Genomic DNA, 27,989 nt, shown 5'->3' on the forward strand with positions numbered 1-27,989 from the left:
CTTTATTCCCAAAAATAAACCGAATATACCTTTTTTGTCTTTTAACAGTGAAAGAAAAGTAGGGAATTAAATGTTTAATGAAACAAAGAAATCTGTCTGAATTTCATTACAAAAAAAAGAGTATTGTTGTAATTGTGCATATTTTTTTTTAAATTTTAGAATTAAGGAAAATATTATAAAAAAATTAAATTAATGTAATTACAAATATAATTTTTTTTTAGTTTTAAAATGGTGTAAAAACAGTGTCGTGCAATAATATTTCCAAAAATTATCAATAAAAAATGCCAAAAGCTTTAATTTTTAAATAATGAAAATTTTAATGTTTTTTTTTTTTAAAGTTGCTCGGATTCCGCCTACATTCTAAAGCATAACTGAGCAAACTCAGAAACCCTGTATCAAACATTTTGCCCAGTAGAATGCCAATAGACACACACGCTGACAGATACATATTAATATTTATTATTACGCTGTTCATTCTAGTGTTCTAGTTATTTAGTTCGAGTCTACATATTTCTGTTATTATCAAAATTAGTGTTATACGAATAAATAGAAATTTTGTTACAAAAGATAATATAAAATGTATCAGATGTGTTGTATTCACAAACATTTTTATATCTGTTGCTCCTTCTCTCTGGTCTGTCAACTTGTAGATGACTTAAATGAATAGACTCACACATTTATTTGATTCCGTATTTATATAATGGATTTCCTATCTAAAAAGTAGTCAATAAAGATGAAGCACATATCCATGATAAATAAGTTTTTATATACAAAATGTTACAAGTTGATGAAAACTCCCTGATTTTACAAGAATATATATCAGCATTAGAGTTTAGTGACGATGATATAGTTCGCTTTTTTCAGCATTTGTTTCCTTTGAAATTTCAGAATGACAGGCTCGAGCTGCCAGATGAGACCAACGAAAGCCACCAAGCCACCAAGAATGTGAAATACACCGTTGTAAGAGCCTGTGTTGTCTCTAAAATATCCTAAAAAAGAAAAATGAGCATAAATATTTCATGCAAACAAGAAAATTATATATCTTTCTTATAGTTTCTCAGCCAAATATTTATTTCCCGTCAAAAATTGTGATAATTGAATCATAACTGGCTGTTTGAAGTCAGCTGCTGTTTATTGTTTATTATTTTACTCGTTATTCATTTTGTGATTAAAAAAGGTGGATGATAAGTGACAAAAGGGAAATTTCCGTCAGAATTTCTACTAAAAATTTTTCTTTTCTTTCTTTTTTTCTGATAAACCGAACCTTCCTATGCAAAGAATGAAAGAACCTGCTTTTTAATTATATAAATGTAGACAAGAAAATAAATACAAATAACTTAAATCATATCTACTTTTCTATTATTAATGATTGATGCTTATAACAGAGAATGCTGAAGCTTCAATGAAGTAAAACTATTAAAGTATCTAACTAAAAGAAATTTTATTCAAATCACAAAATACGCTTTAAATTCATTGCTTTTTTCATAAAGATTATTATTCTTTTTATTCTTTAAAGATTATTATTATTAAAGATTATTATTATTTATTATTCTAAAAGTTCCAAGATGTTCAATGTAGATAAATTTACCAGAACGAAATATATCGAGAGAAATATGTATATAGAAAATCTTTAATATGCATTTGTAGTAAAAAACTTAGAAATTTATAATCATACTAAATATTTTAGCATTTTAAAATTCGCTATGCTGCCTCTCCAGAAATATTCTCCTTAAAAGCAAAGACATTTGACACATTTTATTGCTGTAAAAATACCCCGTTTATGGAGGTTACTTTTAAAATCGTTTTTTTAACTGATAAATTGATAAAGAAATGTTTTCCCTAAAATTCTATTTAAAGGAAATCCAAATATACTTTTCATGTCTAAATAGTAATTATCAGCCAAGTTCGTCCAATATTTATATATTTAAAATAATTGTCAATACCAAAGAAACCTTCTTCCAGCGACAACTATTGTTCTTATTTCGCCCATTTTTATTTCATATTAAAGATAATGGCATCTATATATATTATCTGTGGTAGCCGGCTCTTCACCACCGTCTGATATCGAGAGAAATCACAAAAATATTATTTTATTATATAATCTCTGTAAGGAGGAATCTTGATAGAATTCCTTAATAATAATCACAAAATACCTCTGATACCTATTTTTCTAATTTTAAATTTCATGTGAAAATTCATGATACCTAAATACGTTGTCAAGAGTCATCTGATTCTCTATCTCCACTTTCGAGAGACACTGCAAAATAAAGCTTAGACAGATTCCCAGACTTCAACAAGAGGACTGATTCTGCTAATTTTCAAACGTAGCTAATTAATCTGACGGCTATTTCATTATTATGCAATCATAATTAAAAACTATGCTTTTTTTTCATTTGAGTAATTTTAGTAAAAATGGTCATCATTACTATATTAATTCCATTTATATGAGCTATGACAAATATTAGTAAGCTTAATTCAGACATATTTAATTTCGATGAATTAACTAAATCACAGCAAAAGTATAAAATAAAGTATAATTAAAAGAAAGTTTTATTTTGAACTGTACTTGCAAAATAGTGATAGAGCCTTCGAACAGCTGTACTTCAAAGTGAGAAATTATTTGGAGACGAAATTTAATGAAATCAGGCTAGCTGTTGAGTATAAGAGCTGTGTTTAAGTTTATTTTGTAATACCTTTTGGAATGGTGAGGAAAGATTATAGAGATCATTGATATATAGGGATTCTGAGCACCATATAAAACAAATATTTTTGAAATTAACATAATGATTTTGGTTTGGGTGTTCAGCTGGTGTTCAGTCCCAAAGAAAATGTACAAAGAAGTTATGATTTTTTTAAAGTTTTCTCTCGAAAATGGAAAATAATGGATGCCAAAGGGCTATTGATAATGTATTTAGGAGTCATGAGCTTTCATATGATTAAAAATTAGCAAAATCAGATGCGTGATTAGACTGGTTCTTAGGTGACTGGTTCTTTGATTTTTCTTACTAATTTAAATATATAGAATAGAATACCTTTGGTTTATAACTGAATTTCAGGATAGTAATAAAATGGGAAATAATACCTATCATTGGAGCCATGCAAAGCATCAGAAGACCTCCGTAGAAATTCAGGCAACCCATTGCCACTGATTCTTCACTCTTATCCATGTAATGGCCAACAAGGATTGGAAACATGATAGCTGTTCCACCTTGGACAAGTCCATAGAGGCACATGCAGACCAACATAAAATTGAAGCTCTTGTTGAAAGGCAGAGAAGCAACGAGGGTCCCCATCAAAAGCATAGTCATGCCTGAATAGTTTTTAATTTTGACTAATTTCCTATCGATAACTTGTCCGAAACTCAATCTGCCTATCAAATCAGCAACAGAGAAACCGATGATCAGGAATTTGCCATCGTCGTGTGAAACTCCCTGATCTACAGCATAATCAATGATTATTGTAAGCACTCCAACAAATAGAAAAGCATAAACAGCCATAGAAATGCTAATTAATACAAATATAGGTTTCATGTTGGTTTTGAGTAATGATTTTAAAATGGTGGGCTTTTTGGTCTCTTTGACTTGTATGGCCCAGTAAGAATACGTTTGATCTTTAGTGCCATTTGATGAGTCTTGATTGTTTGGCGGAATTATGAGCTCTCCTCTGATGCTATCCGCTCGAATTTTCTCAATTTGTTTATCGGTTTGAACTTGTTGGCAAACGATGCCAGAAAATTCTTCCGGTTGTGAGTCAAAATCTTCATTTTGCTGTGGTTCAATACTTGTAATAAATCCATCTTGAGCAACCTGGCTGGCGAAACTAGCAGATCGCATTCTGTGTACAATATCTTGTGCCATTTGACCAACGAAACTAGATGTCCTTTTTTTCATGCTAGCTGAATACTGGAGTCCTTTGCCTCTTTCTTCATCGTGGTTGTTTCCCTGGATTGTAGTTTGTACATCATCACAGTTCTCAGAGTGATTACTATCCGAAGGAAGTGATTCTTTTTCAAATACCGGTGGTAATGAATCATGTCTGACCATGCTTTCCCTTATGATTTCAGAAATTTCGGAAGGCTTTCGATGCGAACGAAGAGAACCGCTGATGGACGATATGTCCTGTTTAATGCTACCGATTCGAAGATTTGTTTTTACAACATCTTGGTAGACAGGGGGAGCATCGTCTTCTTGTTTTATCGATCTGCTTTTGCCATTCTGCATAGCAATGCTATCATACGGCGCCAAATCTTCATCGAGATTTAAAAATCCTTCATTTCGGTATCCAACAGATTCTCTCGTGGGTTCCTTGAAAGGTTTAATTTCTTTAGAATTTTCTTGAGCAATATTTTTAGAAAAATTGCCAGACTTTTTGGTATTCTCAATCCACGGCGGTTTCTTTAAAAGCAAGGCCATTGGAATGACGTTGAAGACTATCCCGCCTAGAATGAGAAAAGTTCCTTTCACACCGTAAGTGGAGAGTAGATACTCCATTATAACGGGAAATGCAAAGGTTCCAAAACAGTCTCCTGAATACCCTAGACCTAAAGCTGAGGCTTTGTATTTGTCAAAATACTGGTTGATAATCATCATGTGAATGACTGTTGAGAGCCCGAATCCTATTCCTGTAAAAATATCAGAAGTTTTGCATTAGTAATTCAGTTTATGCCATATGTTTCTATTGGGTAAACTTCTATTATTCACTAAAGAAATATAACTTGTAGCATCATAAAACATAATATCAAATTAGGGAAATTGTATTCATGTGTTTTAATGAATATGAACATTATAATAATAATGATGTTTTTATTAGTTAACGGTTAATTGTTTCAAGTGAGTTCTAAATTTCTCCATTATGCATATTCGTATCCTAGATTTCCAAGCTTATGAAGCAATTTCCTTTCAAGACTTCACTCGTTATAGTTTTTAAATATTTCTAAAACTATTTCTATTAGTTTCGTTTCAACTTCGAAACTTTGATCAAGATACGTTTGATTAAAGTTAAATGCAAATATGCAACTCCAATGAAAATGAACCTCACTTTTGTATCATAAAGAAATATTAACAATTCACAAGATAATATTCATATTTCTTAGCCAATTTAGTAAGGTTCTTTTATTGAGTTGAATATTATTTAAAATACATAATAATGTTTAGTTCCAAAAGTTGAAGTAAATGAGAGTTGAAAATAAATTAGTATAAGTTTCCAAAAAATAATATTTTCTTTTTTCTCAAAATTAATAAAACTTAAAAAATATTTTATGTGTAGGAGTACATTAAAGTGGTAGAAATCGATAATATTTAAATTTCAAATTTAAACTTGATGCTATAAAAGCTCATGCAGTTAAAGTGAGAAGTATTTTGCAGACAAAGGAATAGCTTTTAAAAAAAGATATTTATCATAGATATGCTTTTTTTTTTTAAATCGAAGTATGATTTCGTCTAATAAAAGAAAAAAAAACACATTTTTGATTACTATGCACAAAGAATATAATACAATATGTAATGTATTCTAAAATGTATTCTAATTCAATTAAAATGTATTCTAAAATTTAAGTAGATTTAATTAGTGGATTGGTAGGTTCATTTACAAAGAGTTTCCTTTTTAATAAAACTATATAACTATGAAGTTAAAAGGTTTAAAATTTTCTTGTTTACTCTAATGAAAATCGCAAATGTTGACCCAAAATAGTTCTAGCTTTGCTTCAATATGGATTCTATATAAAATAAATTAAATAAAAATTATTGCATGGATAGTTAAAGCCCTCATAATTCCCGCTTTCAGTTCCCTATTGAAGATATACCTGATTTATTATACTCCATCATAATTTGCATTACAATATCATAAAATAAATCAAGAGTCATTGGCTTTTCAAGTGCTTGTTTCTACTATTTTTTATGAAAATAATTATTTTTACTGAGAGTTTTTCTAGAACTTTTAATAATATTTTTCTTTATTTAATTAGATATCTTAAAAAGAAGTAACTTTTGGAAGTAGAAAATATCATAGCTTAACTGGAAATGACTTCAAGAATGAGGTATGTAAAATTTCATGCAACTTTTGATCTCTATTTCGGAGGTTCTATAAAGGACACACATTCTTATATGCAAGATGTCGCTTTTGACGACCAGTTTGTTTGAGATGAACATTAATTGCGCTCGACAAAATCTCTTATGCATACTTAAAATTGCGACAGACATTTAACTAAGAAGTCATAAAATTATTCCATTCATTGTCTATATGAAAATCCGCAATGATGTAAAGTAACTGTCCATGTGTTCTTATATCTAATTGCATATTATCGTTGCCAACTTCATTTTCTTATTCCTAAAGCAAATATTGGCAATTATAATATTTTATCTTATTTTAGAACACTTTCTAATATACTGAATCCTTTAAAGTATTTTGTTAACAAAATTCACAAAAAAAGGGTGAAATGGAAGAATAAAATACATTTCATTCCGTTAGTACTTTAACAATGGAAGAGAAAGACGCAATACAATTCTTGTAAATAATAATTTAATCTTGTAATAATAATTTTCAATCATTATTTGAGTGTTCTAATAAATACTAATGAAATTTTTAGCAATATTTAAAGTTAACTCACAATTTTTTTTATAAAGCTTGAGAACTGATTGAATTGAGAATTATAAAAAGACACTTATTTTTAAAGAATTAATTAAACTTACCATGAATGAGGCCCCAGAAAACTGTTATCCATATTACATCTGGCGCAAAATAACACAAGATGCTACCTATAGCAGCCACAAAACCACCCACAGCCGTCACTGCACGAATACCATACTTCAGTCCCAAAAGACCAATGAGAGGGCCTGGAATATAATCAGAATTTAATGTATTTAACAATTTATTGATTATAAAATTATTCTAAAATAATTATAATTAATGAATCTTATAAGTAACTCAGAAAACTAAAAACAAACGGTAAAATAAAACTTATTATAGTGAAATCAATACGTTTTCTCTATAATAAGCAATGACATAATTATTGCATTTGCATATGGGTACAGTAATGCTATTATATCATCAAATTTCAGAAATGGTCAGAAATATATTGTTACAATAATTTTAATCGCATTATAATAAATGCAGAATAAGAGATGATTAGGTTTTATTGTAAATGAAAATGAATTACATTTTTCATACAGTAGTTTGAAATTAGGAGGAGGAACTTTATAAAGCTTTATTAATTTTATAAAGGGTAAATAAATGGCAGCTTAGGATGGTGTTTGCTGTTATAGGGATCCGCTGTCACTTACAGTATCGGAATTTAATGTTATTTAATGTTATGTTAACATCGGATAACTCAGTAACAGATTATAATCAGTTCATTTTCCATTCTGAAAGCACCTTGCTGTGCACATGCTTTATCTTTATGATCAACGAAAAATGAAAAAAAAAAAAATAATAATTAGAGAAAACAGGGAATGAATTAACATGCCTGAGAAATGCAGATCGGAGTTAATGGTTCAGCATCTAATAAAAGTCCAAAGCACGCACTACTTTGAAAGCTCAAAGCATAAAGCATTCATTCATATGCAATTTTGAATGGGACAGGCATAGAGAAAAAGTTCCTTGATTTGTTTCCATTCCTGTGGAATTGTCTTAAGAGTTTAATCCTAAGTTAAAATTTGAATAAAAATTGTCGCCAATCTCAATACAGTCTAGCTTTAATTATGCGGATTAATTGATTCCATTCTCGATACACATAATTAGATAATCAACTACAAAAGAACTATTTCTGAGCGGAGGGGGATTCATATTGGTTTATAAGATATTAACTTAATGACCTCAAAACATTGTTGTTCGTATTTCGTTATATACTTTCAAAATGTATTAAAATATGATTGCTTACAATCAATTTTATCAATTAAAGTCTATTGCTCAGCTTCTTTCCTTATTTTTAGTCGGGAAGATATTTTTTGTGGATTTCGGAAGTTATTCGGATACTAGTAGTTCACTGTATTTTAACTTTGAAATTCACTTTATTTTCAAAGACTGACGTTTCTTCGAGAATAGTATCTGCTTTAAATGTTGTTATAATCCTTCATTAATAAACTGACTATAAAACGATGCTCATTAGAACAGCATGGGTCATTTAAAAAATCAGAGGAAGAATACGAAAAATATTTCCAAGTAATGATAACCAGCATATTTTCGTAATTTGTTCCCAATATTTTAAAATAAGGAAGGTGAGTAAAAAGTAAAGATGAGAAGGAAAAAAAAAATTTATCTCTGTCAGACTGTCATACAAAGATGATACGTCAATGCGTATCGCCTATCTATCTATGCATTCATCAAATATGAATTGATCCGCCACGTTTATAAATGTCACGCCGATTTGATCGTAGTAACATCTGCTTCTTTAATCCATCTAGAACATAGCAGGTGATAATTTTTCCCGGGAAATCACACGTGACATTTGATTGTAGAAGGTCATATCAAATGATAAATAAGTTTTCAGACGTAACAAAGCTTTTTTTTTTTTTATTAAGCCAGAATACTTTTGCTTTAATACAATAAAAGTTATTTTGATTTTTTTTCTTAGTCTCATAAAGTTACCATGAAACTTAATATTCTCAAATAAAAGGAATAAAATACAAAATTTTATAGAAAAGAGTTTACAAAAGTTACAAAATTCTTCGAAGAAACAGCTGAAAATATCAATAAACTAATTACAATAACGAATTTTAGACTATCGAAATTGTCTGTCTCGTATTTCTAATTAATATTTTGTAAAATAAAAAAGTTATTTTCTGCCGTTGTAATGTTATTTAAATGAGGAGTGCTTTAAAAATCTTCTTCCGTGCCCCTAACTTTCAAATGTTTGCAGCTAAATCTTAAAAAAGTTATTTATATATGGCTAAGCGGTTCTACTTTATTCAGTAAGACTATTTAAAGCGCTTACGATGGAAGAAAACAATGATGGGTAAAATATTGTAATTTTTAGTTAGCAGAAAATGCAGGGAGAGGTAAATGTTATTATAATGATCTAATGCAAATGCATAATAAAAGAACTGCCAAAACAGGACTCAACAAAATGTTAAAGACTCGAATCCACAAGATGATCAATATGTTTATATATCTTTTGTTCTCTTTAATTTTTAAAAAATTAAAATATATAATTGAATAATGTATAATTGAACCTTTCAAAATAGAAAGCTACTTCATCTAATCTGCTTCAGTCTTTAGCTACAGATTACTTTCGATGGAGTATTGGACTCGTGATCTTTGGTGAATTAGTTATTGCAGCAAACTTCCGAAGAGATCCTCAAGGATGACATAATATTTTTTTTATTTAAAAATTTTATGTTAAGATGCTTGTATTCTATTATACTTGTTTCTACCTGTCTTGAGTAGATATCTACTGAAAAAAATTGAAAATGTCATCAATATGTAATACATGTTGCAAGATATTAAACCTGTGTATAGCTTCTACTGGAAATTTTAAATGTCCTTGAGTTAAGAATAAAGATTAAATAATTAGTTTTTTTAAAATTATATATAACAATTTAAAATTAGAAGGAATGTCCAAAAAATTGTAGGCTTTCCGTTATTTTTACCACTAAATCAAAGTCTATGGTATTTTTATATTTTAATTTTTTTATTCTAATATTTTATAAATGGTGTATACAAAGATAATTTTTTGTACATTGCATTATATGACGCAAATTTTTCAAAAGAGCACATCTTTGTACGAAAAATTACCAAATTTGAAGAGTAATTACTTCTTGGGTAATACGTACTCAATAAGAAAGGGTTTAAAAATTTTTTAATTAGATTTTTAGAATTTATCAAAAATTGAACGTTTTTCCTCAATAACTTCTGAGCATTATATCGTTTGAACCTTAATTACCCGACCTGAAAATTAATAAAGTAAACTTTTCAGCTAATATCTTTTTTATTTCCATGCAATTTTTTCTCTAATTTTGTTCAAATTTTCAAAAACATTCTTTTATCATAGTACAAGTCATTGTTTTAGTAACTATGTTTTTAGATGTAAGAGTTACAATGTTATTAAATACATTCTTGTGTGCTCTTTATCAATGCTTTAATTGAGTATTCGTCTATTTATATATCATTTTTAAAAGTAATACATAAATAGACGAATTTATCCTACAAAGAAAGCAGACAGTGAAAAAGTTGGTATTTTTTGGTTGGTACAAATCAACAACGTTACACATCAACCGAATATTTTTTTCACTGCTCGTTGTAAGGAATTTTTGCAAGAACAACAAAAACTGCTGACAATTTATGTTCTTCACTTTATCAATAAATCAAGGAGTGAACATGCCCCTCCCCCTCACTGTTTTACTGCTTCCACAAAAATCTTAATAAAATTTTACTTAAACCGAAATAAAGATGACTTTAGAGAAATAAGTTTGAACAATGCTATGAAAATCAAACAAACATTAAATAAATAACTGCGTCTTTCGAAATTTACTTACCTGACAAATTTCTAAGTGCTACTCTAATACTGAATGGTAAAGTGGCCTGTTGACGCGTAATTCCGTACGTTTCCACTAAAGCTACATACAAAACAGCCACACTTCTGGCAATGCCAACCAGAAGGAAATTAATGAAAAAGCAAGCTATCGCCACGACCCAAGCATAACCCTGATCCGGTCCAGACCTTTTCCGGTTGGTATAGTAGTAACCGAGATCCATCTTGGTCCATCAGAAGTGTGTGGCGTTATAATAACGCACTCTCATGCGAAAGCAACCAACAGCGCGATTAATATTATTTATACATATGGAAGCTCCAATTTGATAGATTTTAGAAAAACAACATTGACAGCGACATCTGAATTTATTATATTCGTTATCGGAAGCGACATTTGTACTTTTTCTGGAGTGTTTATCAAGGATAATTTTCTGTGTCCTTTCGCTAGGCAACCATTTAAATCGCATAGTAAACAAAATCCCACGCCTTTCTCTCTTTCTTTTTTTGCTTTTTTAGGTGAAAGAGAGATAAGAGGTTTCATGTTTTCTTCATTTAATCTATGAATGAATGAGCGTACAGCGTAATGTTTGATTAAAATTTAAGCGATACAAAGTATTGTTTAGTTTCGGGTCGGGGAAGGGAAAACAAGTTTTGCGATATTCTGTGAATATTTTGAGGACAGGTGTTCTAGAAACGCATTATGCATTCCTATCATTGTCAGATATTAGGAGTATAAGTGACGGTTTTAATTTTTTTCATGTTATTCTAACTTAAAAGTTAACAATGACAATCAACGATGTATCATAGCATTCTCATCGCCATCAGCGGCAGAATAAGAATTTTAGGTTACTCGAACGATATATCGCTCGTTTATATCGCTCGTTCATTCAGTTTTGCATGCAAATAATTATTTTCGTATTTTCCTTTGTTTATCTGCACTATCCGGATATGCGAGATGAGCGGAGAAAAAAATAACAAACAAATTCTTCCTGAGTGCAAACGAAACCAGCGGAAGTTGTCTCTTCAAAACTTTCTCCTATACTCTCTAATAAACTTATGCCAGAGAACGTCTTTATAATAGTATTGGCATACAATAGTTACGAAATATTAACTTTTGGCGTGAGTTTAGCATTTTTATTGAATCTATCGGGTCATTCTTGGCGAGTTATTTGGTCATTCATCTCTGGCATGTGGTTAATAGTATCTCAAAATCAAATTTTTGTTTTAGATATGCTTTTCTTAACCGGTTGAAATAAAACCTGGACACTAAACTGCACTTGTAGTCACAAATTTCAATAGCATATTTGATATATATTTAAGTAATTGTGCTTTTCAATTATCGTTTACTTATTTCCGAAAATACAGACCGACAGACAGTCAACCCAAAGTTGGATTTGGCTGAAATTCTGTTGTTGTTGTTACTTATGGCACATAGACAAGTCCGCTGTTACGAAGACAGCGATTTAAGCCGATAGCGGGTGCGTCTCTTGTTTTAGTAGCGCCAACTAGGGTCAAGAGTACGACTTTGCCACTCATGCATCACTCATTCGCTTGCACAACTCCTTTTTACAGGAGGGCACAATCACACAACTCACAGATAAAACAGAGGAAAAACAACCATGCCCGAACCAGGACTGGAACCCAGGACGGCCAGATCACGGAGAAGACGAGCTACCCCTATGACAGGACGCCGGCATCAAATTCTGATAGGTGCCTCGACTATAGATGCTAATTTTGAGTATCGAATTTCATTTGATACCCAAAAACTCTCTTCATTTTGTAGCTTTCGTATTAAATTATATTCGAATAGCCGGACAGACAGACTTTCTCTGAGAGGAATTTGCTCAAAATTTGTTAGAAATCTGCTAATTTAATGTAAAGACTGTATATCAAATTTCAACCGTCTAGCTCAAGGAGTTTTTGAGTTATTTTTGTCACAGACAGACAAATGGATATTTTACAAACATGTGTTTTTCTAATTCGGGGAGATCTAAAATGGGGAAATTCGTTAAATTTTGGATTTCGAATGTTTTGACGACTATTATACCTATTCTATACTACGTATACGAGAAAGTAAAAAGAAGGTGAATAATATAATAATTATAATTATAAATAAGGTAAGATCTAACATAAAAAGCTTTACCCTTTCCTTTAATAAAATTGGAGCTTTCATTAAATATCATAAAACTATATAACTTCCAAAACGAAACAAAATTGTATCTTTCATGCATAATGTTTCATGAGCTCAATAACATGCAGGAACCAAAATACATACTCACAAAACCAATCAAAAATAACTTTAAAAAAGACGAAAAATGAGATTCAGAATCAACTTACGAATCTAACAACCAATATAGTTAGTCATGAAAAAAAACCCATAAAAATAAAAGAAAATCCAATTTTTCAATGCATCAAAATTCATAAAATATTAAAACTCTTGCAAATTGCACAATCGAGGGAGACAAAATGAAACCAAATAACCAAGCATGAAAACAAACCAAATAAAAAGGGACTGATAATAGTATTAAAAAAATCCAGTTAATACCCAAAGTCCAGAATTTGGGCAGGAACCTTTCACAACAGATTTGGATAGACACTTTAAAAATATTTTTTATTAGCATTGATTTTTATCATAATTTAACTAAGTTATGTTTTGACAGAAAAGAATGATAAAAAGACAGTGATCTCTTTCCTTATAAATATCTATTGAACTATTAGTTTTATATGATTTAAAGAAAAACTTGCAGATAAATAACAGATAAATAAATGCAAATGATAACACATAAATAAATGTAAATGAAGCACGTGCGAGTTAAAAAATAAGTTCTAAACAAATAAACAAAATCAAATGTTTATTGTCAACAAAAAATATAGAAACCAATCTTATCGTTAAATTATCCTACTTCACTGAACTCAAAAACGTGGAAACGGAACTGTCAATCCTTGGCTTCAAAAGATAGCAACTCATTAAAACAATCTACAATCCTGATAGAAAGAAAAATGATTAAATCAAAAGGATTTGCCTACATCTTTGATCTGAATATGCCTGTACATTCGTGTGTGAGAAGAAGAGCATATGCGGCTGTAGGTTATGTATTTAGGAGATAAATTTAAAATTTTTAAACATACAAAACTGTATAAATTCAGAAAGCTTTTGATATTATTAGTATATCAATTATATATTTTAGTTTTCATAAAATCTTTGGGAAGAAATTTTAATATTTACATTCTCATATACGTGGTGGTATAGAGAAAGTATAGTAGTCGTCAAAAAAAGATTGAACTCGAGATTTTGACAAATCCCCATATTTCAAATTTCCCTGAGTTCATTTTTGCAAAATGACCTTGGATGAACCGGAGTTTAACCCCTTTCTTCGCCAAGTTGCGATAATGCGTCAAAGCTGGCAATCTTTATTATGCACTATGATTGGACATCTGCACTCTTGCTTTTGAACATTTCGCAAGACCGTTGTTGGCGAATTTTGAAATTTGCGCCAAGCGGGGGGTTAAACTCCGGTCGTACCATGGCCTTCTGCCTGTGACAATGATAACTCACTCGCTTTGATCTAGACAGACGAAATATGGTACACGGTCTTTATACCAAATTTGAAGATATCTATCACATTTGAGCAATGTCGGTTCATAGGAAGTCTGTCTGGCTGGCTGTTCAAATATAATAGAAAACGATAACTACAAAATGAAGAAAGCAAGAGATAAAATTCGAAACTCAGAATTAATGTCTACAGTTCAGACACTTTTCACATTTTGAGCCAAATCCAACAAGGGATTGATCGCCTTTCAGAAACATGTAAACATTATACGTCAAAGACGCAATGACTTAAATATATCGAATTTGGTATGAGATTTTGGGACTGCAAGTGTAGTTTTGTGTCAAATTTTTGTTTCAATCGGGTGGGAAAAACGCATCTAAAACACAAAACATTTTCGAATACTATTCACGGCATGCCAGGGATAGATCGCCAAATAATTCGTCAAGGTTTACATGATGGATTCATTAAAAATCCTATATTAACGCCAAATGTCAATATTTCGTAACTACTAGTATTATACACCAATGCCATGCATGGTTTTTTCTGACTTAACACTTTTAGTATGCTAGAAATGTTGTTTGGGAAGATCACTCAAGCTGATTTTGAATATGATTTTTCATTTAATACTTTCACCAGTATAATAATTTAAAAATAAATGCTTCCGCCATTTCTAGCAAATAATTATTTCTATAGAATCGTAATTTCACGAGGATTCCATCTGAAATGACTCATCTGGTATAAATCTGATGTTTTTATCTTTGTACAATGTGAAATTTTTGAGAATAGAATACCCCTTTAGGAGTTCATCATCAGTTAGTTATTAGATAATGAAGCGTGAATCAAAATACTCTTGCGTGGTTTCTGACTCATCAATCAATAAATCCGCTCATCAAGAATAAAATGTGTTAAATCAAAAATTAACAAATGTGCAATTAATTACTATGTACAGGAATAAGCTCATTTCGAGAAATTTATAAGAGATGGGTATAAAACGATAGATAGAGATGAAAAACTACCATTTATTCTGGATATTGTTTCAAAGCCTATGGAACATATCATCGGTATGATAATTCAGTCGCCCAAAAGCCAATTTTTTAATATAAGCCCATTTTTTATGTATTTTTTGATTTTTGTATATTTTAATTGGTTCTGTTTTTCTTAGTTATTGGAGGTTTAATAACTCACAAATATTCGTTACTTAGTTTTTTTCTACTTGAGTATATATATTGATAATAATTATTACTTATTGAATTGTAATTTATTAAGTAATAGTAAATAATAAAAGCAATATTATTTATTAAATAATAATAACTAAGCAATATAAATTTTCTCTATTTCTGTTTTTTGGACTTTAAAGCATTGGCTTTTGATTAACTGAATTAATACACAAACGTAATTCCCCCAATTATTCTTTTAATATTTCTTGTTTATAACTTTATGACTATTTGATAATCCAAGGTAAAGAGTACAACTTTATTAATCCAAAAGAATTGATTAGAACGATTGTTTTATGCAATATATCTGTGATAATCTTGTACAATGATCTGACTTTGTTATTGTATAAAACAATTGTTTTATGTAATATCAATTTTATATGTATGATATTATGTGTATATATTATAATAATATGATATTTTATATGTCAAATGTTTCATGCAAACGATAAACAAATGATTCCTTAGAATCAGTCATTCGATATATCAGCATTTATTGTAACAATAGCATTAAATCCACGCGAATCATTGAGAAGAGTTAATAACAATAGATATTTATTCCAGAGTCATCGTCACATGTATTCTGATCGGCGATAATTTGTAGTGATTCTGATATGGAATAAAATAACAATAAGTACTTCAAAAAACGAGACAGAATACAAAGAAAAGTATCGTAAATATAAGAAGATGAAAAATAAAATATTTTATCTTCTATAAAACTGATAATTAAATATTTATACTTAGATGATAATGGAACAGTGTAATAAGTTAAATGCCTATAAGTTATCATAAATAATCTGGAATGGTGTCCCCGGAACTTTTTTACAAACTCTAATAAATGTGCTTGTGTATTATTAAGCACGTTCTACTGGCGATTAATAGTCATGAAATAGTCTATTAGTGTGCGATAATATACAAACGGCTAATGTGCAAATATTAGAAAACTTAATAAGCGTTTTGAATGCCAATACCACTTTTTTGGATTGATTAAAAGCAAAATTTTACACAGAGTTATGAATGCAATCACAAAATCATATACGAAATTTCATATATTTAAGTCATTTAATTTCTTCTTTACATCATTGTGAAGGTACAGACAGACAGATGACCAGCTTTTCGACAGATATGCCACTAAATTCGAATAGGATTTGATACATACCTACACTTTAGATGTTAAATCTGCGAGCCAAATTTTATCCATCTAGCTCTCCTTGTTTTGTAAATATTGTTTTAAAGTATATTCAGACAGCAAGAAGATAGATTTCCAATAAATGAACTTCATTCAAAAATTGATAGGAATCAATAAATTTAGAGTAAATACCATATACCAAATTTCATCCTTTTAGCTGCTGAAAATTTGTTTAAAGTTATCTGGTTAATAGACAAGCAATATATATATAATGTAAAAACACGCACATTTTTAAGCAGTTTCGTGGCTGAGAGAAGACTGAAATTTTAGAACTTCGCTTTATTAAATCCCGGGAGGCTTAATTTACGTACAAGAAAGAAATGATACGTCAATCTACCGGGCGACATAAGAGCAACAGTCGGAACAAGAGACAGAAATGTTTTTCCAGGTGGTTTAATACTATGAAATTCTAAAAGGGATTTCTTCACGCGTGTCGATTTAGGAAAGGGAATTATGGGTATCTTTTAAAAGAGTTTGTTTAGCTTGACAGATTTTTATCCCTTCACTCGGAACGTGAGAGCCGCTGATTTAGCCATTTTTGCAAAACTCGTGTAGCATTAATTAAATAAAAAAGGCAATTGGATAAGGAAATACGAAACCATTTTATAATGACTTTAATATGGGTTAAATTAAGATAAGAAATTTTAGAAAATCGAATTTGCATACAAACTCACCTGTCATATTCCTGACGCACACTCTTATACTGAACGGTGTCGTGGCTGCTTCTCTGCTCACACCATATAGCTCTATGAGTGCAACATACAAGACTCCGGCTGTCCTTGCAAGTCCAGCCATGATGAAATTAATCATGAAGCAAGACATTGCAATCACCCATCCCATCGCCTGGTCCGGTCCCGGAGCCTTCTTCGCCTTGGTAGCCATCTCCACTTCCGCTTTCTGTTCTCAAGCAACACTGGCTCTGAAAATGTTCTGTCTCGGAGTTTTTGAACCTTCTTGCATAATAAATATTGAGGGATTTGTAAGAGGACAGGTCGTTATCAGAACATAATGAAATAGATTCCGGTGAGGTTCAAGGTAACCTTTGAAGTTGCGATAAGGTTGGGGTCTGATGAAAATGGGAGGAATTAAGAGAAAATGCTGCGTTTGGTAATCTCTTTAGGTCTTAAAATCCGAACAAATTGCCTTTCGTTTCGGAATAAAGAAAGATTTGGACTAGTTAGTAGAAGTTTTCTTTCAGATATAACAAGGTTCATTTGAGCCAGGATATAAATTGCATTGGAAATGAAAAAAAGGAAAAAAAAAAAAAAGCTTAAAGCAAGGTTTAACAAAGTTTTATAATTCTATTCTTATTGTTTATTGTATTTCGTTCATAATTTTTGAAAAATGTTTATGTCTAATACAAGTTTTTAATTAATAGATTAAAAAAGTTATAAACTTAATTACAGGGGTTTTTAAATTGTTAGTAAAATATAAATAATAAATTAAGTAAATTAAAGTAATTCAGTAATTAAAATGAATAATTTAATGGTCCCAAATGCATTTTAGCTTCCAATTAACAGTAATGCGAGTTAAATAAAAATATAATTGAATAATGAATGAAGAATTATATGTTTAGATATGTTTATATAATTATTATTATATAAACATATATAAACATATAATTCTAGAATTATATGTTTATATAATTGGAGTTTCAATTACTTGCATTTGATATTATTGTAAATTTAAAAATTATTTAAATAAGGGCCAGATTTGGTCATGCTGTGTCCATTATCAGGCATAAATTTTCAGATTAAATTTGTAATTATTCATCCTTACCTTTCATTTTTAGCCCACATCATACATAAATTATACATTTGGAAATCACATTCGGTTGATTTTCTAATTAAAATTTTCTAAATATTTTCCAGTGAGTATCTACTACCTAATAAGTAATTTTGTTCTACTTTTAATTGGACTTGATTAATATGCTGGCCTAAGCAGTAGCATGCTAAAGAAATAAATTTGAAAACTAGCACAGCTAGGACGTTTTGCCTCACTGTCGTAGTTACTCATCTAAACATTGTCCATTGCGTTTACACACCCATATTCCTGTATTATTATTGCTCGATTCATGACAACTTAAAAATGTATAAAATTTTCTCTTCAATCTCTCAGCAAATAGTCAGTAGTTTAAATTCCAAATAGAGTTCTTATGTTATAAATTTTATTATTGTTATATTTAGGATAATAATGCTAATGTAGTAAGTATACCGGTTAGTTATTTCCATATTATCGTTTCTGAATTTTAATGCACTCTCACCCGTATCTAGACCAACTTCATTATGGATATATATATTTTTCTCTTATGTTCTCTTTAAAATTTGAAATTAAAGCTCATGCATAATTTAAGAAGTTACTTTTTCAAAGAAACTCGTGAACATTTAATATTTATTTCTTAGTTGATGCATGTTAGCTGAATTAAATTCTTGCAGTTTTGAATGCCGCCTATCAAGGAAGTATCTACTTCAACATCTATGAAATAAATGGAACTTGAATTAATGTCTATAATTTCGTTTAAAATAATATTATAGAAAAACTCTTAGCTTTACAATTCAATTTTTCCACAATGCGATCAAAAAATTGATATTGGAATCTCTTTGCTGCATTGCCTCGTTGTGATTGGTTTTTCAGACGGAATCAAGTGGCTTAAAAATTTCATCACCCTCCCCTCCCCCTAGTTCGAGAGACGGAACATATTGATTTTAATTTTCGTATACAAATTTTGGGTGAAATCTAATTTAAAGTTTTCTTTCATCTCGCTACGGATACTACGTCTCCAAATCGCCACTCAAAATGGCTGATCAGATAAATGATACGGTAAAACAATTAGTGTCAGCGATCTTGATTATTGACTTTGGTGACTTTGCATTGTTAGCATCCTTGTCGAGTTAAAGGGGTTTCTGAACTAGATTCAATCCAAATTTTAAAGAGAAACCTAAGAACAAAAATAAATATTCTTCATGTTGAATTTGACTTAGAAGTAGAGAGTACAATAAAAAGTAGAAAGTATATTTTAAATATATGGCATATTATGTAGAATTAAATCTTTTCTATTATCAGTAATGACAAAAACAAAAGAAAAAAGGAAGCATTTAAAAATGTTTGGAAAATTTTCATGAATACTTTACAGAAAGCTCGATTTTGTCTTATATCTTTCAGTTTTATGACGGATAATCGAAAAGCTGTTTTGATACCAGTTACAATCAAAATGATATACATTTTTCTACAGTTATAATATTTATTTTAATTGTGTTACCTAATTCAAAAATAATATTCTTCTTCATAGCTCTCTTATTTATTATAGTATTCATGAATGTAGGATATTAAAATTTCTCATCTTTTTTTATATTCTAAGTATAGATTGTGTAAGATTTTGAAATACATAATATTTGAATGTTCCAGAAGGAATGGCCCTAAAATCCATTTGAAATAAAAAAATATTTCATTTTAAATAAAATTAGATTTTATATTAAATACTTCTTTTTTATACAACTAATTACGGAGATGGAAACTGCTTGGTGTTGGAATCAACTGCAAAATCGTCCGTTTTCTCTCTGTGGCAATGGTCACTCTACAGAAATAAATTAATTCTCGTCTTTTCCCCAGAATTTATTACACAATAATTTATATTTAAAAATACTGTGCCTGAATTTTAACATGATAATGCTTATATCTTGGCGCTGTCTGTAAATTGCGCCATGCTTGGTTCGAATTGTTTGATAAATCCATTAAATCTAGACGGCAGAGCTCTGATTATAGAACTACCAAATTTGACCCATGGTTTTTTTTTCTGGGAGTCGAAGAAAGCTTCTTTTCTTTTTCTTTTCTGCTCCTAAAGAAAGTGGTTTTTTTACTTGGATTTGAATTTGAATTTTATTTAAAAGTAAATTTGAAATTATAGCTTTTTCTCCCCAATAACTTTGAAGCATATTATTACACAAAAAATATTTCAGCATAATTTAAGTACGAAAAAATAAGCTTTCGAATGAGATCGGTTTTAATTCTAGTCCGTATTTTCTCTAAATTAAATAAATTTTTATAAATATTTTAAGTATATTTTTTACCCTTACTTTTTACCCTCAAACTCATTGTGATTGTATTAAATACGTTTTTCGTATGCACGTTATTCCTGCTATATAATTAAGAGCAATTTTTAAATAATAAAAACGGCGAATCAATTGTTAAACATTATCATCTGTAATGTTTGGAATAGAGTTTCGAATTTTTGAACATTTCTTTCTGAAATGGTTTGTGAACACATCTTCGTATATTTTTGTATATATTGTAGCGGGCACTACATTGTATAATTGCATAACGACCAATCTCAAGTCATTTCAGAACAGCTTTCAAGTAGTTTAACAGAATCCTCTTTAGAACAGGTTTATCTAATAAATCACATAAATCAATCCAAATCCATAAACGTTTTGCAAAAGAAAAGAGGAAACATGACTGTAACATGATTATTTTTGTGCTTATTGTCCCACTTAGTGTAAAAAGTGACACAGATTACATCATTCAGAATTTCTTATTTACCAATCCCCCCCCCTTTTTTTAGACTCTAAAACTTGAGTAAAAACATGCGATGTATGATAAACAAACGAAATCGGAATAGGCCAAAAAGCCATTTTTGTTACATAATAATATTTTCTGTATGTTTTAACAACAACAACCTGATTTGTATTTCCTGTAAACTTTCGTAATATGGTTCTTGTCCCTCTTTTTAAAACGTGAACATAAACCCACGTCTTTCTATCCACCACATGCTCAAAATAACTCTCTTTAACAACGTCAGTTCCAACGTGGAAATAAATGTGCTGTAAATTAAAGAAGATTTCAGCAATGTTTTCCTTAGCATTAATAAAAAGAGATCAGATATGCTAAGTAAGGTAAACTGAGATAAAAGAGAGCAGATTTCAGCATTGTCTAGGAATCCAGTAGATTTACTAAGCCGTGGCGAATTTCTAGACTGCGCGCTGCACAAGAGTTCATGCTGTCTATCCATTAGAAAACTTTTTCATGCAACTTTCTTCATTTTCTTAAGATATATTTAAAAATATTTAACAAAAATTAGAATTAATTATTGATTTTTTTTTAAATTTTACTTCCAATTTGCAAGTATATGTAAAATTAAATTTATAAGAAGGATAGATGATAAGCAACGACCCGAAATCCCATAGCATTAGGAATTTCTTTCGAATTCTTACTATTCTACTGAATGAGTGAACGCGTTCTCAATGTTCTTGCAGGTAAATTTCATTTCACTTCTAGACAGGAACCCCAATGCTGACCAAGGTAACTTTACGGCGTCAATAAAACATTAAATGCTAATGGTGCTATTGAGAGAGAACATCCATTAGTATTTAATTGTTGCCTTTTTGTTTGACTAGCAACAAGTATTTGATATTTTTGCAGGATGTATTACCACCAATACTGGTTGGAGAACAGTGGTGCTCGTCAATGCGATAATTCTTGTATGCACTTCTTCAAAGAATAAAGTTAAAAAAATAGCTCACTTTTTTAGCTTAATTTTGAAAATTTACTTCAGTGTTAGAAATTTGGATGAATTATTTGTAATCCAAATGATGAGACAAGAGTTACAAATTGTGTATTTGCACAGATCCATAAAAGTCCATCGATAGAAAACACACAATGATAAGAAAACCAACAACAGATGGCTGCATACTTTATGATCAATAAAATAAATGCCCTAATTGACATGCACTTTGTGGCATCGTCCTTCAATCCATAAACTCATCTCTCAAATTAATATTAAAAGATCATGACTAAACAGTTTCACGCTTCTGAATGATGGCCATATTACGATATTTGTATAAAGCCACTAACAATAATATTATCTTATGTACCTATTGGTAGTGGCACATCCATCAGAAATTTTTCCATATAGAGAGTCACCGGGATAATAATTCTACCTACTTTTTTAATTTCTATCTTTAAAATGAGATTAATTGTACCTAAATGTCTGTTCTTTATGGATCAGAGTATAACCAGCATCATTCTTCAAAATACTCCTGAACTGGTCCAACAAAATCGGGCAAATCTCTGCAATTGGAAAGAATAAGGCCAATTATAAAGAGGCAAAATATACATCCCCCAGATATACCTGTGTTTTATGAAGACGTCTGATTATTGTAGAAGGAAATATTCTTTATATATATATATGTGTGTAATGATATTTTAAACTCTTAATTTAATCCAAATTAATTTCCAAAACTTTATCTTAATTTAGCCTATCGTAATTTCATTCTAAAATATTCTCTTATTTCGTGATCCAATTCCACTTTCGGTTTAATTAATTCCTTTGTAAAAATAGTGCGCTATCAGTACGCCATACGTATCAAATGAAAGTTATCTCTTCGGTGCCCTTGAAAAGGTGTCAAAAGTCAACACATATATTGCATTGGCGCGTGGCCAGAAATCCCATCTTATATAAGACGAGTGATCATTTGTTCGTTCCTTTTTGCCTTCTGTTTTTGTGCCACGCTACCTCTGCTTGTAAATAAATTACTTTCCCGAAATGGATATTAAAATTAATTTAAAAATACCGTCTCTTCACTGCTTCGAACCTGCTTCTGCTACAAACAAAATAACATTACATATATATATATAAAACAACAAAAAGGGGGAAAAATGAAAAGAAACGCTATAGATTCATTTAAAGTGCTAGATTACCTCCAAAGATCAAAATTTGGTAACTATTGTTCTCCACTGTCACGCAATCACAACATAAGTACCGGTTTTCTTTACTATACTACGAAGCACATGAATAGAACTTCGAGAAACATGCTTTTCTCTAAGTTTCAGAGATGTGCAGTGCCACTACAATGTTATCAATGTAATCGTCAAAAATTCAAACTCGAGATTTTCTTGAAATTTCTCCTTTCAGATCTCCTTGAATCCGGAAATACAGAATTCTGTATCTCTGTAAACACGATAATTGAAAGAAGCTTTGAACTAAACGGACGAAATTTTGTCTAACCTTTTAAATAAATCTAACATTTGAACCTTTGATTTTTTTTTTGAAAATTAATTGTTAATATACTCTTTGTAAGTTTCTGGAATTAAATCCATTCAGAGGAAGGTTGACTGTCAGAATACGCTTTAACATGATAATTTCAAAATGGAATCAGTATGATAGATTTACCATCTTAAGTATAAATTCGCTTTTAAATTTTGAACCAAATTCTATAAGGTATTCGCAGTCTACACGGCGTCTACATTTGTATGCGTGAATGCGATATCTCAAAGACACGACAATTTATATAAATGAAATTTGGTAAGCAATTTTAATACCTAAACGATAGAATCCTATTAGATTTTGAATTAAATCTATCGAAAGGTGAATGTCTGTTAATCTGTACTTTATGTGCATATAAACATGATAGTTCGAAAATACAATATCTTAAACAAGTGAAATATTTTCAGCGTTGTTTGTGAATTTCATAATGTTGTAGTTTTCTGCTAATATCTTATTCATCTGAACTTTAAACAAGCAAACCGTATCATTGGGAACAATAATTATGCAAGTAGTGTGTTAACCGCAGAGAAGCGGTTAATGCACAAGTATCAAAAAACTGAATACGTATTTTGGATGCCTTTTTTCCAACCGATTAAAATCAAAATTTAACACAGAACTAGAATTGTAGTCATAAAATCACATACTAAATTTTATTTATTGAAGTCATTGTATCTTTGAGTTTCTGGTTTTACATGTATATGAAAGTTCGGATCAACAGATGGTCAGTCTTTTGATGATTTAATTCAAAATTTGACACGAATCTACACTTTAAAAGTTAAAATGTAAATCATATTTTATTACATTTTATTCTTTATATTTCTGGCAGTTTGCGTCAAATTCTTAATTATTACATTTCATCAGATAGTGTCTTTTTAATGAAAAAAGCATGCAAGCAATACCTCGACCTAGCCAGAGGCCCTGCAGGGAACTTGAGATTAATCCCACCTAGCAAGAAGGAATAAACGACGCTTGATGATATTGGCAAACAACAAAGGACCCTCTAGAGAGAACATATATTGATCATTAAGAGAGAACTAAAGACAAGACACAAAATGCCGTTTAAAGAAGATTGTTTATAACTTGTCTATGTTTAAAAACTTTCAGACTTAGAAGATTTAATGTCTGGAATTTTTAAGAGTTCGACTTCAAGAGACATCCAATTTCTTGACCATCTGAATCTGTGTTTTCGCCAAAGTGCACAGTCTTTGATCACGTGATTTATAGAGTCTCCTTCGGTACCACAAGTGTAATTTTTGTCAAAAAAAAAAAAAAAAGCTTTGATGTACAGAAAAGACAGCATGTCTAGTATATACTTGATTAAGATAAAAATCAATTTTAATTCGGTTAACAGAAACGTTTTTAAAATGTTGATAGGTAGCTGTCTCCTTGATGCAATTATTCTATCTCTCTTGCCAATCCTTAACTATTAAGTTTTTAGTCTCATTTCTGAGTTGGATTTTTGACTCATGGAAAGATAATTCTTGGGTTTCTAAGTTTAAAGATTCTTTGGCTCGTTTATCTGCTTTTTCGTTTCCGATATACCTCTGATGGGCTCTGATGAGAATCATTTCTACAAGTTCAGGAGCTTTTCCTTTTATATCCAATATTATTTTTTGCTTGTTTCACAAACGGAATTAAAGGCCATCAAAGCCGATTTTGAAAGCCTTTTATATTGCGTGGAGCCATAAACTCCAGAGCATTTCTGATTGCCATCACTTCTTCCATAAAGGCAGTTGCATTGTCACTCAATCTAAATTTTTTCGATTCTTTTTCGTGTTCATTTTCTTACTATACAAAGCACAACCCACTTTCCTTTTCCCTTTTTGATCCATCTGTATAAATACAATTGTCTTTAGCCATAACATTCACCTAGTAGCTCCATGTAATTCTTTTGATTTGCCATAGTGGGATAGATACTTCAAAATCAAAGTTGAGCCTTTTGTCTGTATATTTTACATTTTTGGCTTCTTTATTTAATTTAGCCGCCTCCCTTTCTCTTTTAATAATTATATTGAGGATGGGACAACCACTGAGAATTTGAAGTACGTTTGAAGCTTTTGAAGTTCATTTATTAGCCCAACTTTTCAGCTAAACCAAATAACAGACCCATATGTTATAAATTTTTAAGTACATTTTTATATATTTCTTCAGTTGTAAAGGGCCCCAAGTGGCTTTAGTAATTCTTCGTATTTTTTCATTTAGTTTTCCTCTTTTAAGTAACATTTCGTTTTAGTGTTCTATAAATTAGGAAATTATGAAAAATTTAGGAATTAGGAAAAAATGAAAAAGATTTGTGAAATCATAGGCATTCCGATATCAGAAAAATATCTGAATCGGCGTTGATAGATTCTGTGTACACAATTTTTAGATTGCATGTTCTGCATATTTAGTTTTAAAAAAAGCATGTGTATTTTTCAAAAGATGACGACATACTTTGGCATTTGATAGCACTTGTTGCCCATTACGTATTTATTTTATTTTATTACTTCATTGCAACAAGATATTTTCTATATGTTTAACACCTTCAATTAATATTTTTAACATGAAAAAGACACAAAACAAGTAATTGCGTTATGTAAATCCAGCTTTATACAATGGATACGGCGACACTTTCGCCGATTGTTAAGAAGGTGTTAAACGTTATTGTTACGACTGAGAATCAATTTATTATTACATAACATAAGGCAGGGAGTTTGATGAAGCTTTTTAGATGTGACTGATCGAAACTGAATAGAACATTTACAGATGAAGTAAATTAAAATTGATCACAGTGATAAATATCTATCCGATTTTTTTTCCTATAATAAACATGACATAATTTAACTCTACTCCTAGATAAAATAAGATGCAATGCAATTTCTAAAATGGAAACAAATAGGAAATGTAAAAATTATTAGGAGTGACCTCAGTTAGATTAATGTTAAATTCTAAACAATATTTGGCGAGTTATCATTTGAAAAATTCAAGCTTGGCGACTGTATAATAATTTTAAATTTAACCATCCTTTCCTCGGGAGACCGCATTTTCTGCGTAAAAACTTTTTCAGCTCTTTGCTGGCTATCTCTCTTTTATCATCTCGCCAAATTTTTGGAAATAACAATTGAAAAAAGAATTTTCACTTTATATTTTTTATTTTAATTTATGCTAAATTTTTATTGGTGCCTTTTAAGGAATCATGAAAATAATAAAATAAAGAGAGATGGCGATTGTATTGTAGTTGTTATGACTCGCAAACTCTACTTTTGTTTTAGAATTAGTTTATTTTTGCACGAAACAAGATAGACGGTTTGATGAGGCTATTTACATATAGATGATAAAAACTGATCAGAGTAATTACAGAAGTGGACAGAAATTAATCAAATATATAGCACATCAAAGAATTGAATATCTAACTTAAAAGCCTTTTGCTTAAAACAAACACAACATAATTCCGCTTTACTAAGTTGGAATAAGATGCAATACAAATTCTTTTGAATTTGCATGAAACAGGAAATGAAAACAAACAGGAAATATAAAACTTATAAGGAACGGCAACAGTTGATTTGAAACATGTTTACTTTTAGCCATTTTTTTTTTCTCTAATTGAGAAAAAAGAAGTCAAAATGTAAAGACTCTTAGATGTTTTTAGGATGCTTTATTTAACATATTGTTAAGAAACATTTTTAAAAAAAACCAAAGAACATGGCTGAATTCTTGCTTGACAATTCTAACTGATTGAGGATCCAAAAAAAAACCCGTATAGGATAACTTTTAATTTCTAAAATTGGCATCATTTGACTGTTAGATTTCACAAATAGTTCATAAGATGATTAGTCTAACTGAATTAATACTTCCACCTCAAACTGGTTGTCTATGTCCAAATTGAAGATACAAGCAACTTGGCTTTGCATGTTTAATTTTATACATCTCTTCTTTGGCAACGTGATTTTTTTTAGTACTTTTGTTATTTGCCACTTAATATTCAACCGTTATGTCGCTATCTAAGAAAAATATCTATTATTTTGTTTCCGAAAAAAAAGAAGAGAGAAAAATCTCTACACAATATTTATCTATAAAAAATATTGTTTTATATTATTTTTTATTATAAATTTATATTTTATATTATAAAAATATTGTTTTAACCGATTCCTTACTGGAGGAAGTACGAAGATTCTGGAAGTCAATCTGAGTAGATATTTGGGACGATGGCAAGCTAGTAGTTCTGGTGAACGAATTATGAATGAAGATGTGAGAGCCCCAAAATATTTTATTCGGCTCCGGTATCTTAAGTGGATACCCGCCGTTCACTTTACGCTCTCAGTTGTTAGTGCTGTTGCTTGTTACTCAGTCGCTGTTTCTAACAAACATGTAACCATTTATTTACCTCTTCTAAGGTAAGATTATATTTAGTTTTTATAATTGTAACAAAAAAGATTGAAGTAATCAAGATATTTATATCCAGCCCTATTGGCGATTTTGTTAAATACAATTGCCCCGAGTAAAAATTAAAAATTTGTACCACTTTTTCTTCTTCCGAATTCTTCAAATTGAAAAG

The 27,989-nt window shown here is 30.1% G+C and overlaps 1 protein-coding gene across 2 annotated transcripts; it reads right to left on the bottom strand.

Annotated features, from left to right (window-relative positions):
* Window positions 1-745: 745 nt before the first annotated feature.
* LOC129964046 (uncharacterized) lies at window positions 746-17,348 on the bottom strand. 2 transcript variants are annotated; one of them, XM_056078713.1, is made up of 4 exons: window positions 17,091-17,348; window positions 6,687-6,830; window positions 3,083-4,621; window positions 746-989 (listed from the first exon to the last, which is right to left on the bottom strand). In XM_056078713.1, exons 1-4 carry the CDS (start codon window positions 17,296-17,298, stop codon window positions 826-828), a joined length of 2,055 nt encoding a protein of 684 aa, XP_055934688.1. In that variant the 5' UTR covers window positions 17,299-17,348; the 3' UTR covers window positions 746-825. The 2 variants fall into 2 exon arrangements, with proteins under 2 accessions (XP_055934688.1, XP_055934687.1); XM_056078712.1 differs by lacking the exon at window positions 17,091-17,348 and adding an exon at window positions 10,467-10,804.
* Window positions 17,349-27,989: the final 10,641 nt, after the last annotated feature.

This window comes from Argiope bruennichi, chromosome 3 (genome assembly GCF_947563725.1).
Source record: "Argiope bruennichi chromosome 3, qqArgBrue1.1, whole genome shotgun sequence".
In the NCBI taxonomy this organism is placed as follows: Eukaryota; Metazoa; Arthropoda; class Arachnida; order Araneae; family Araneidae; genus Argiope; species Argiope bruennichi.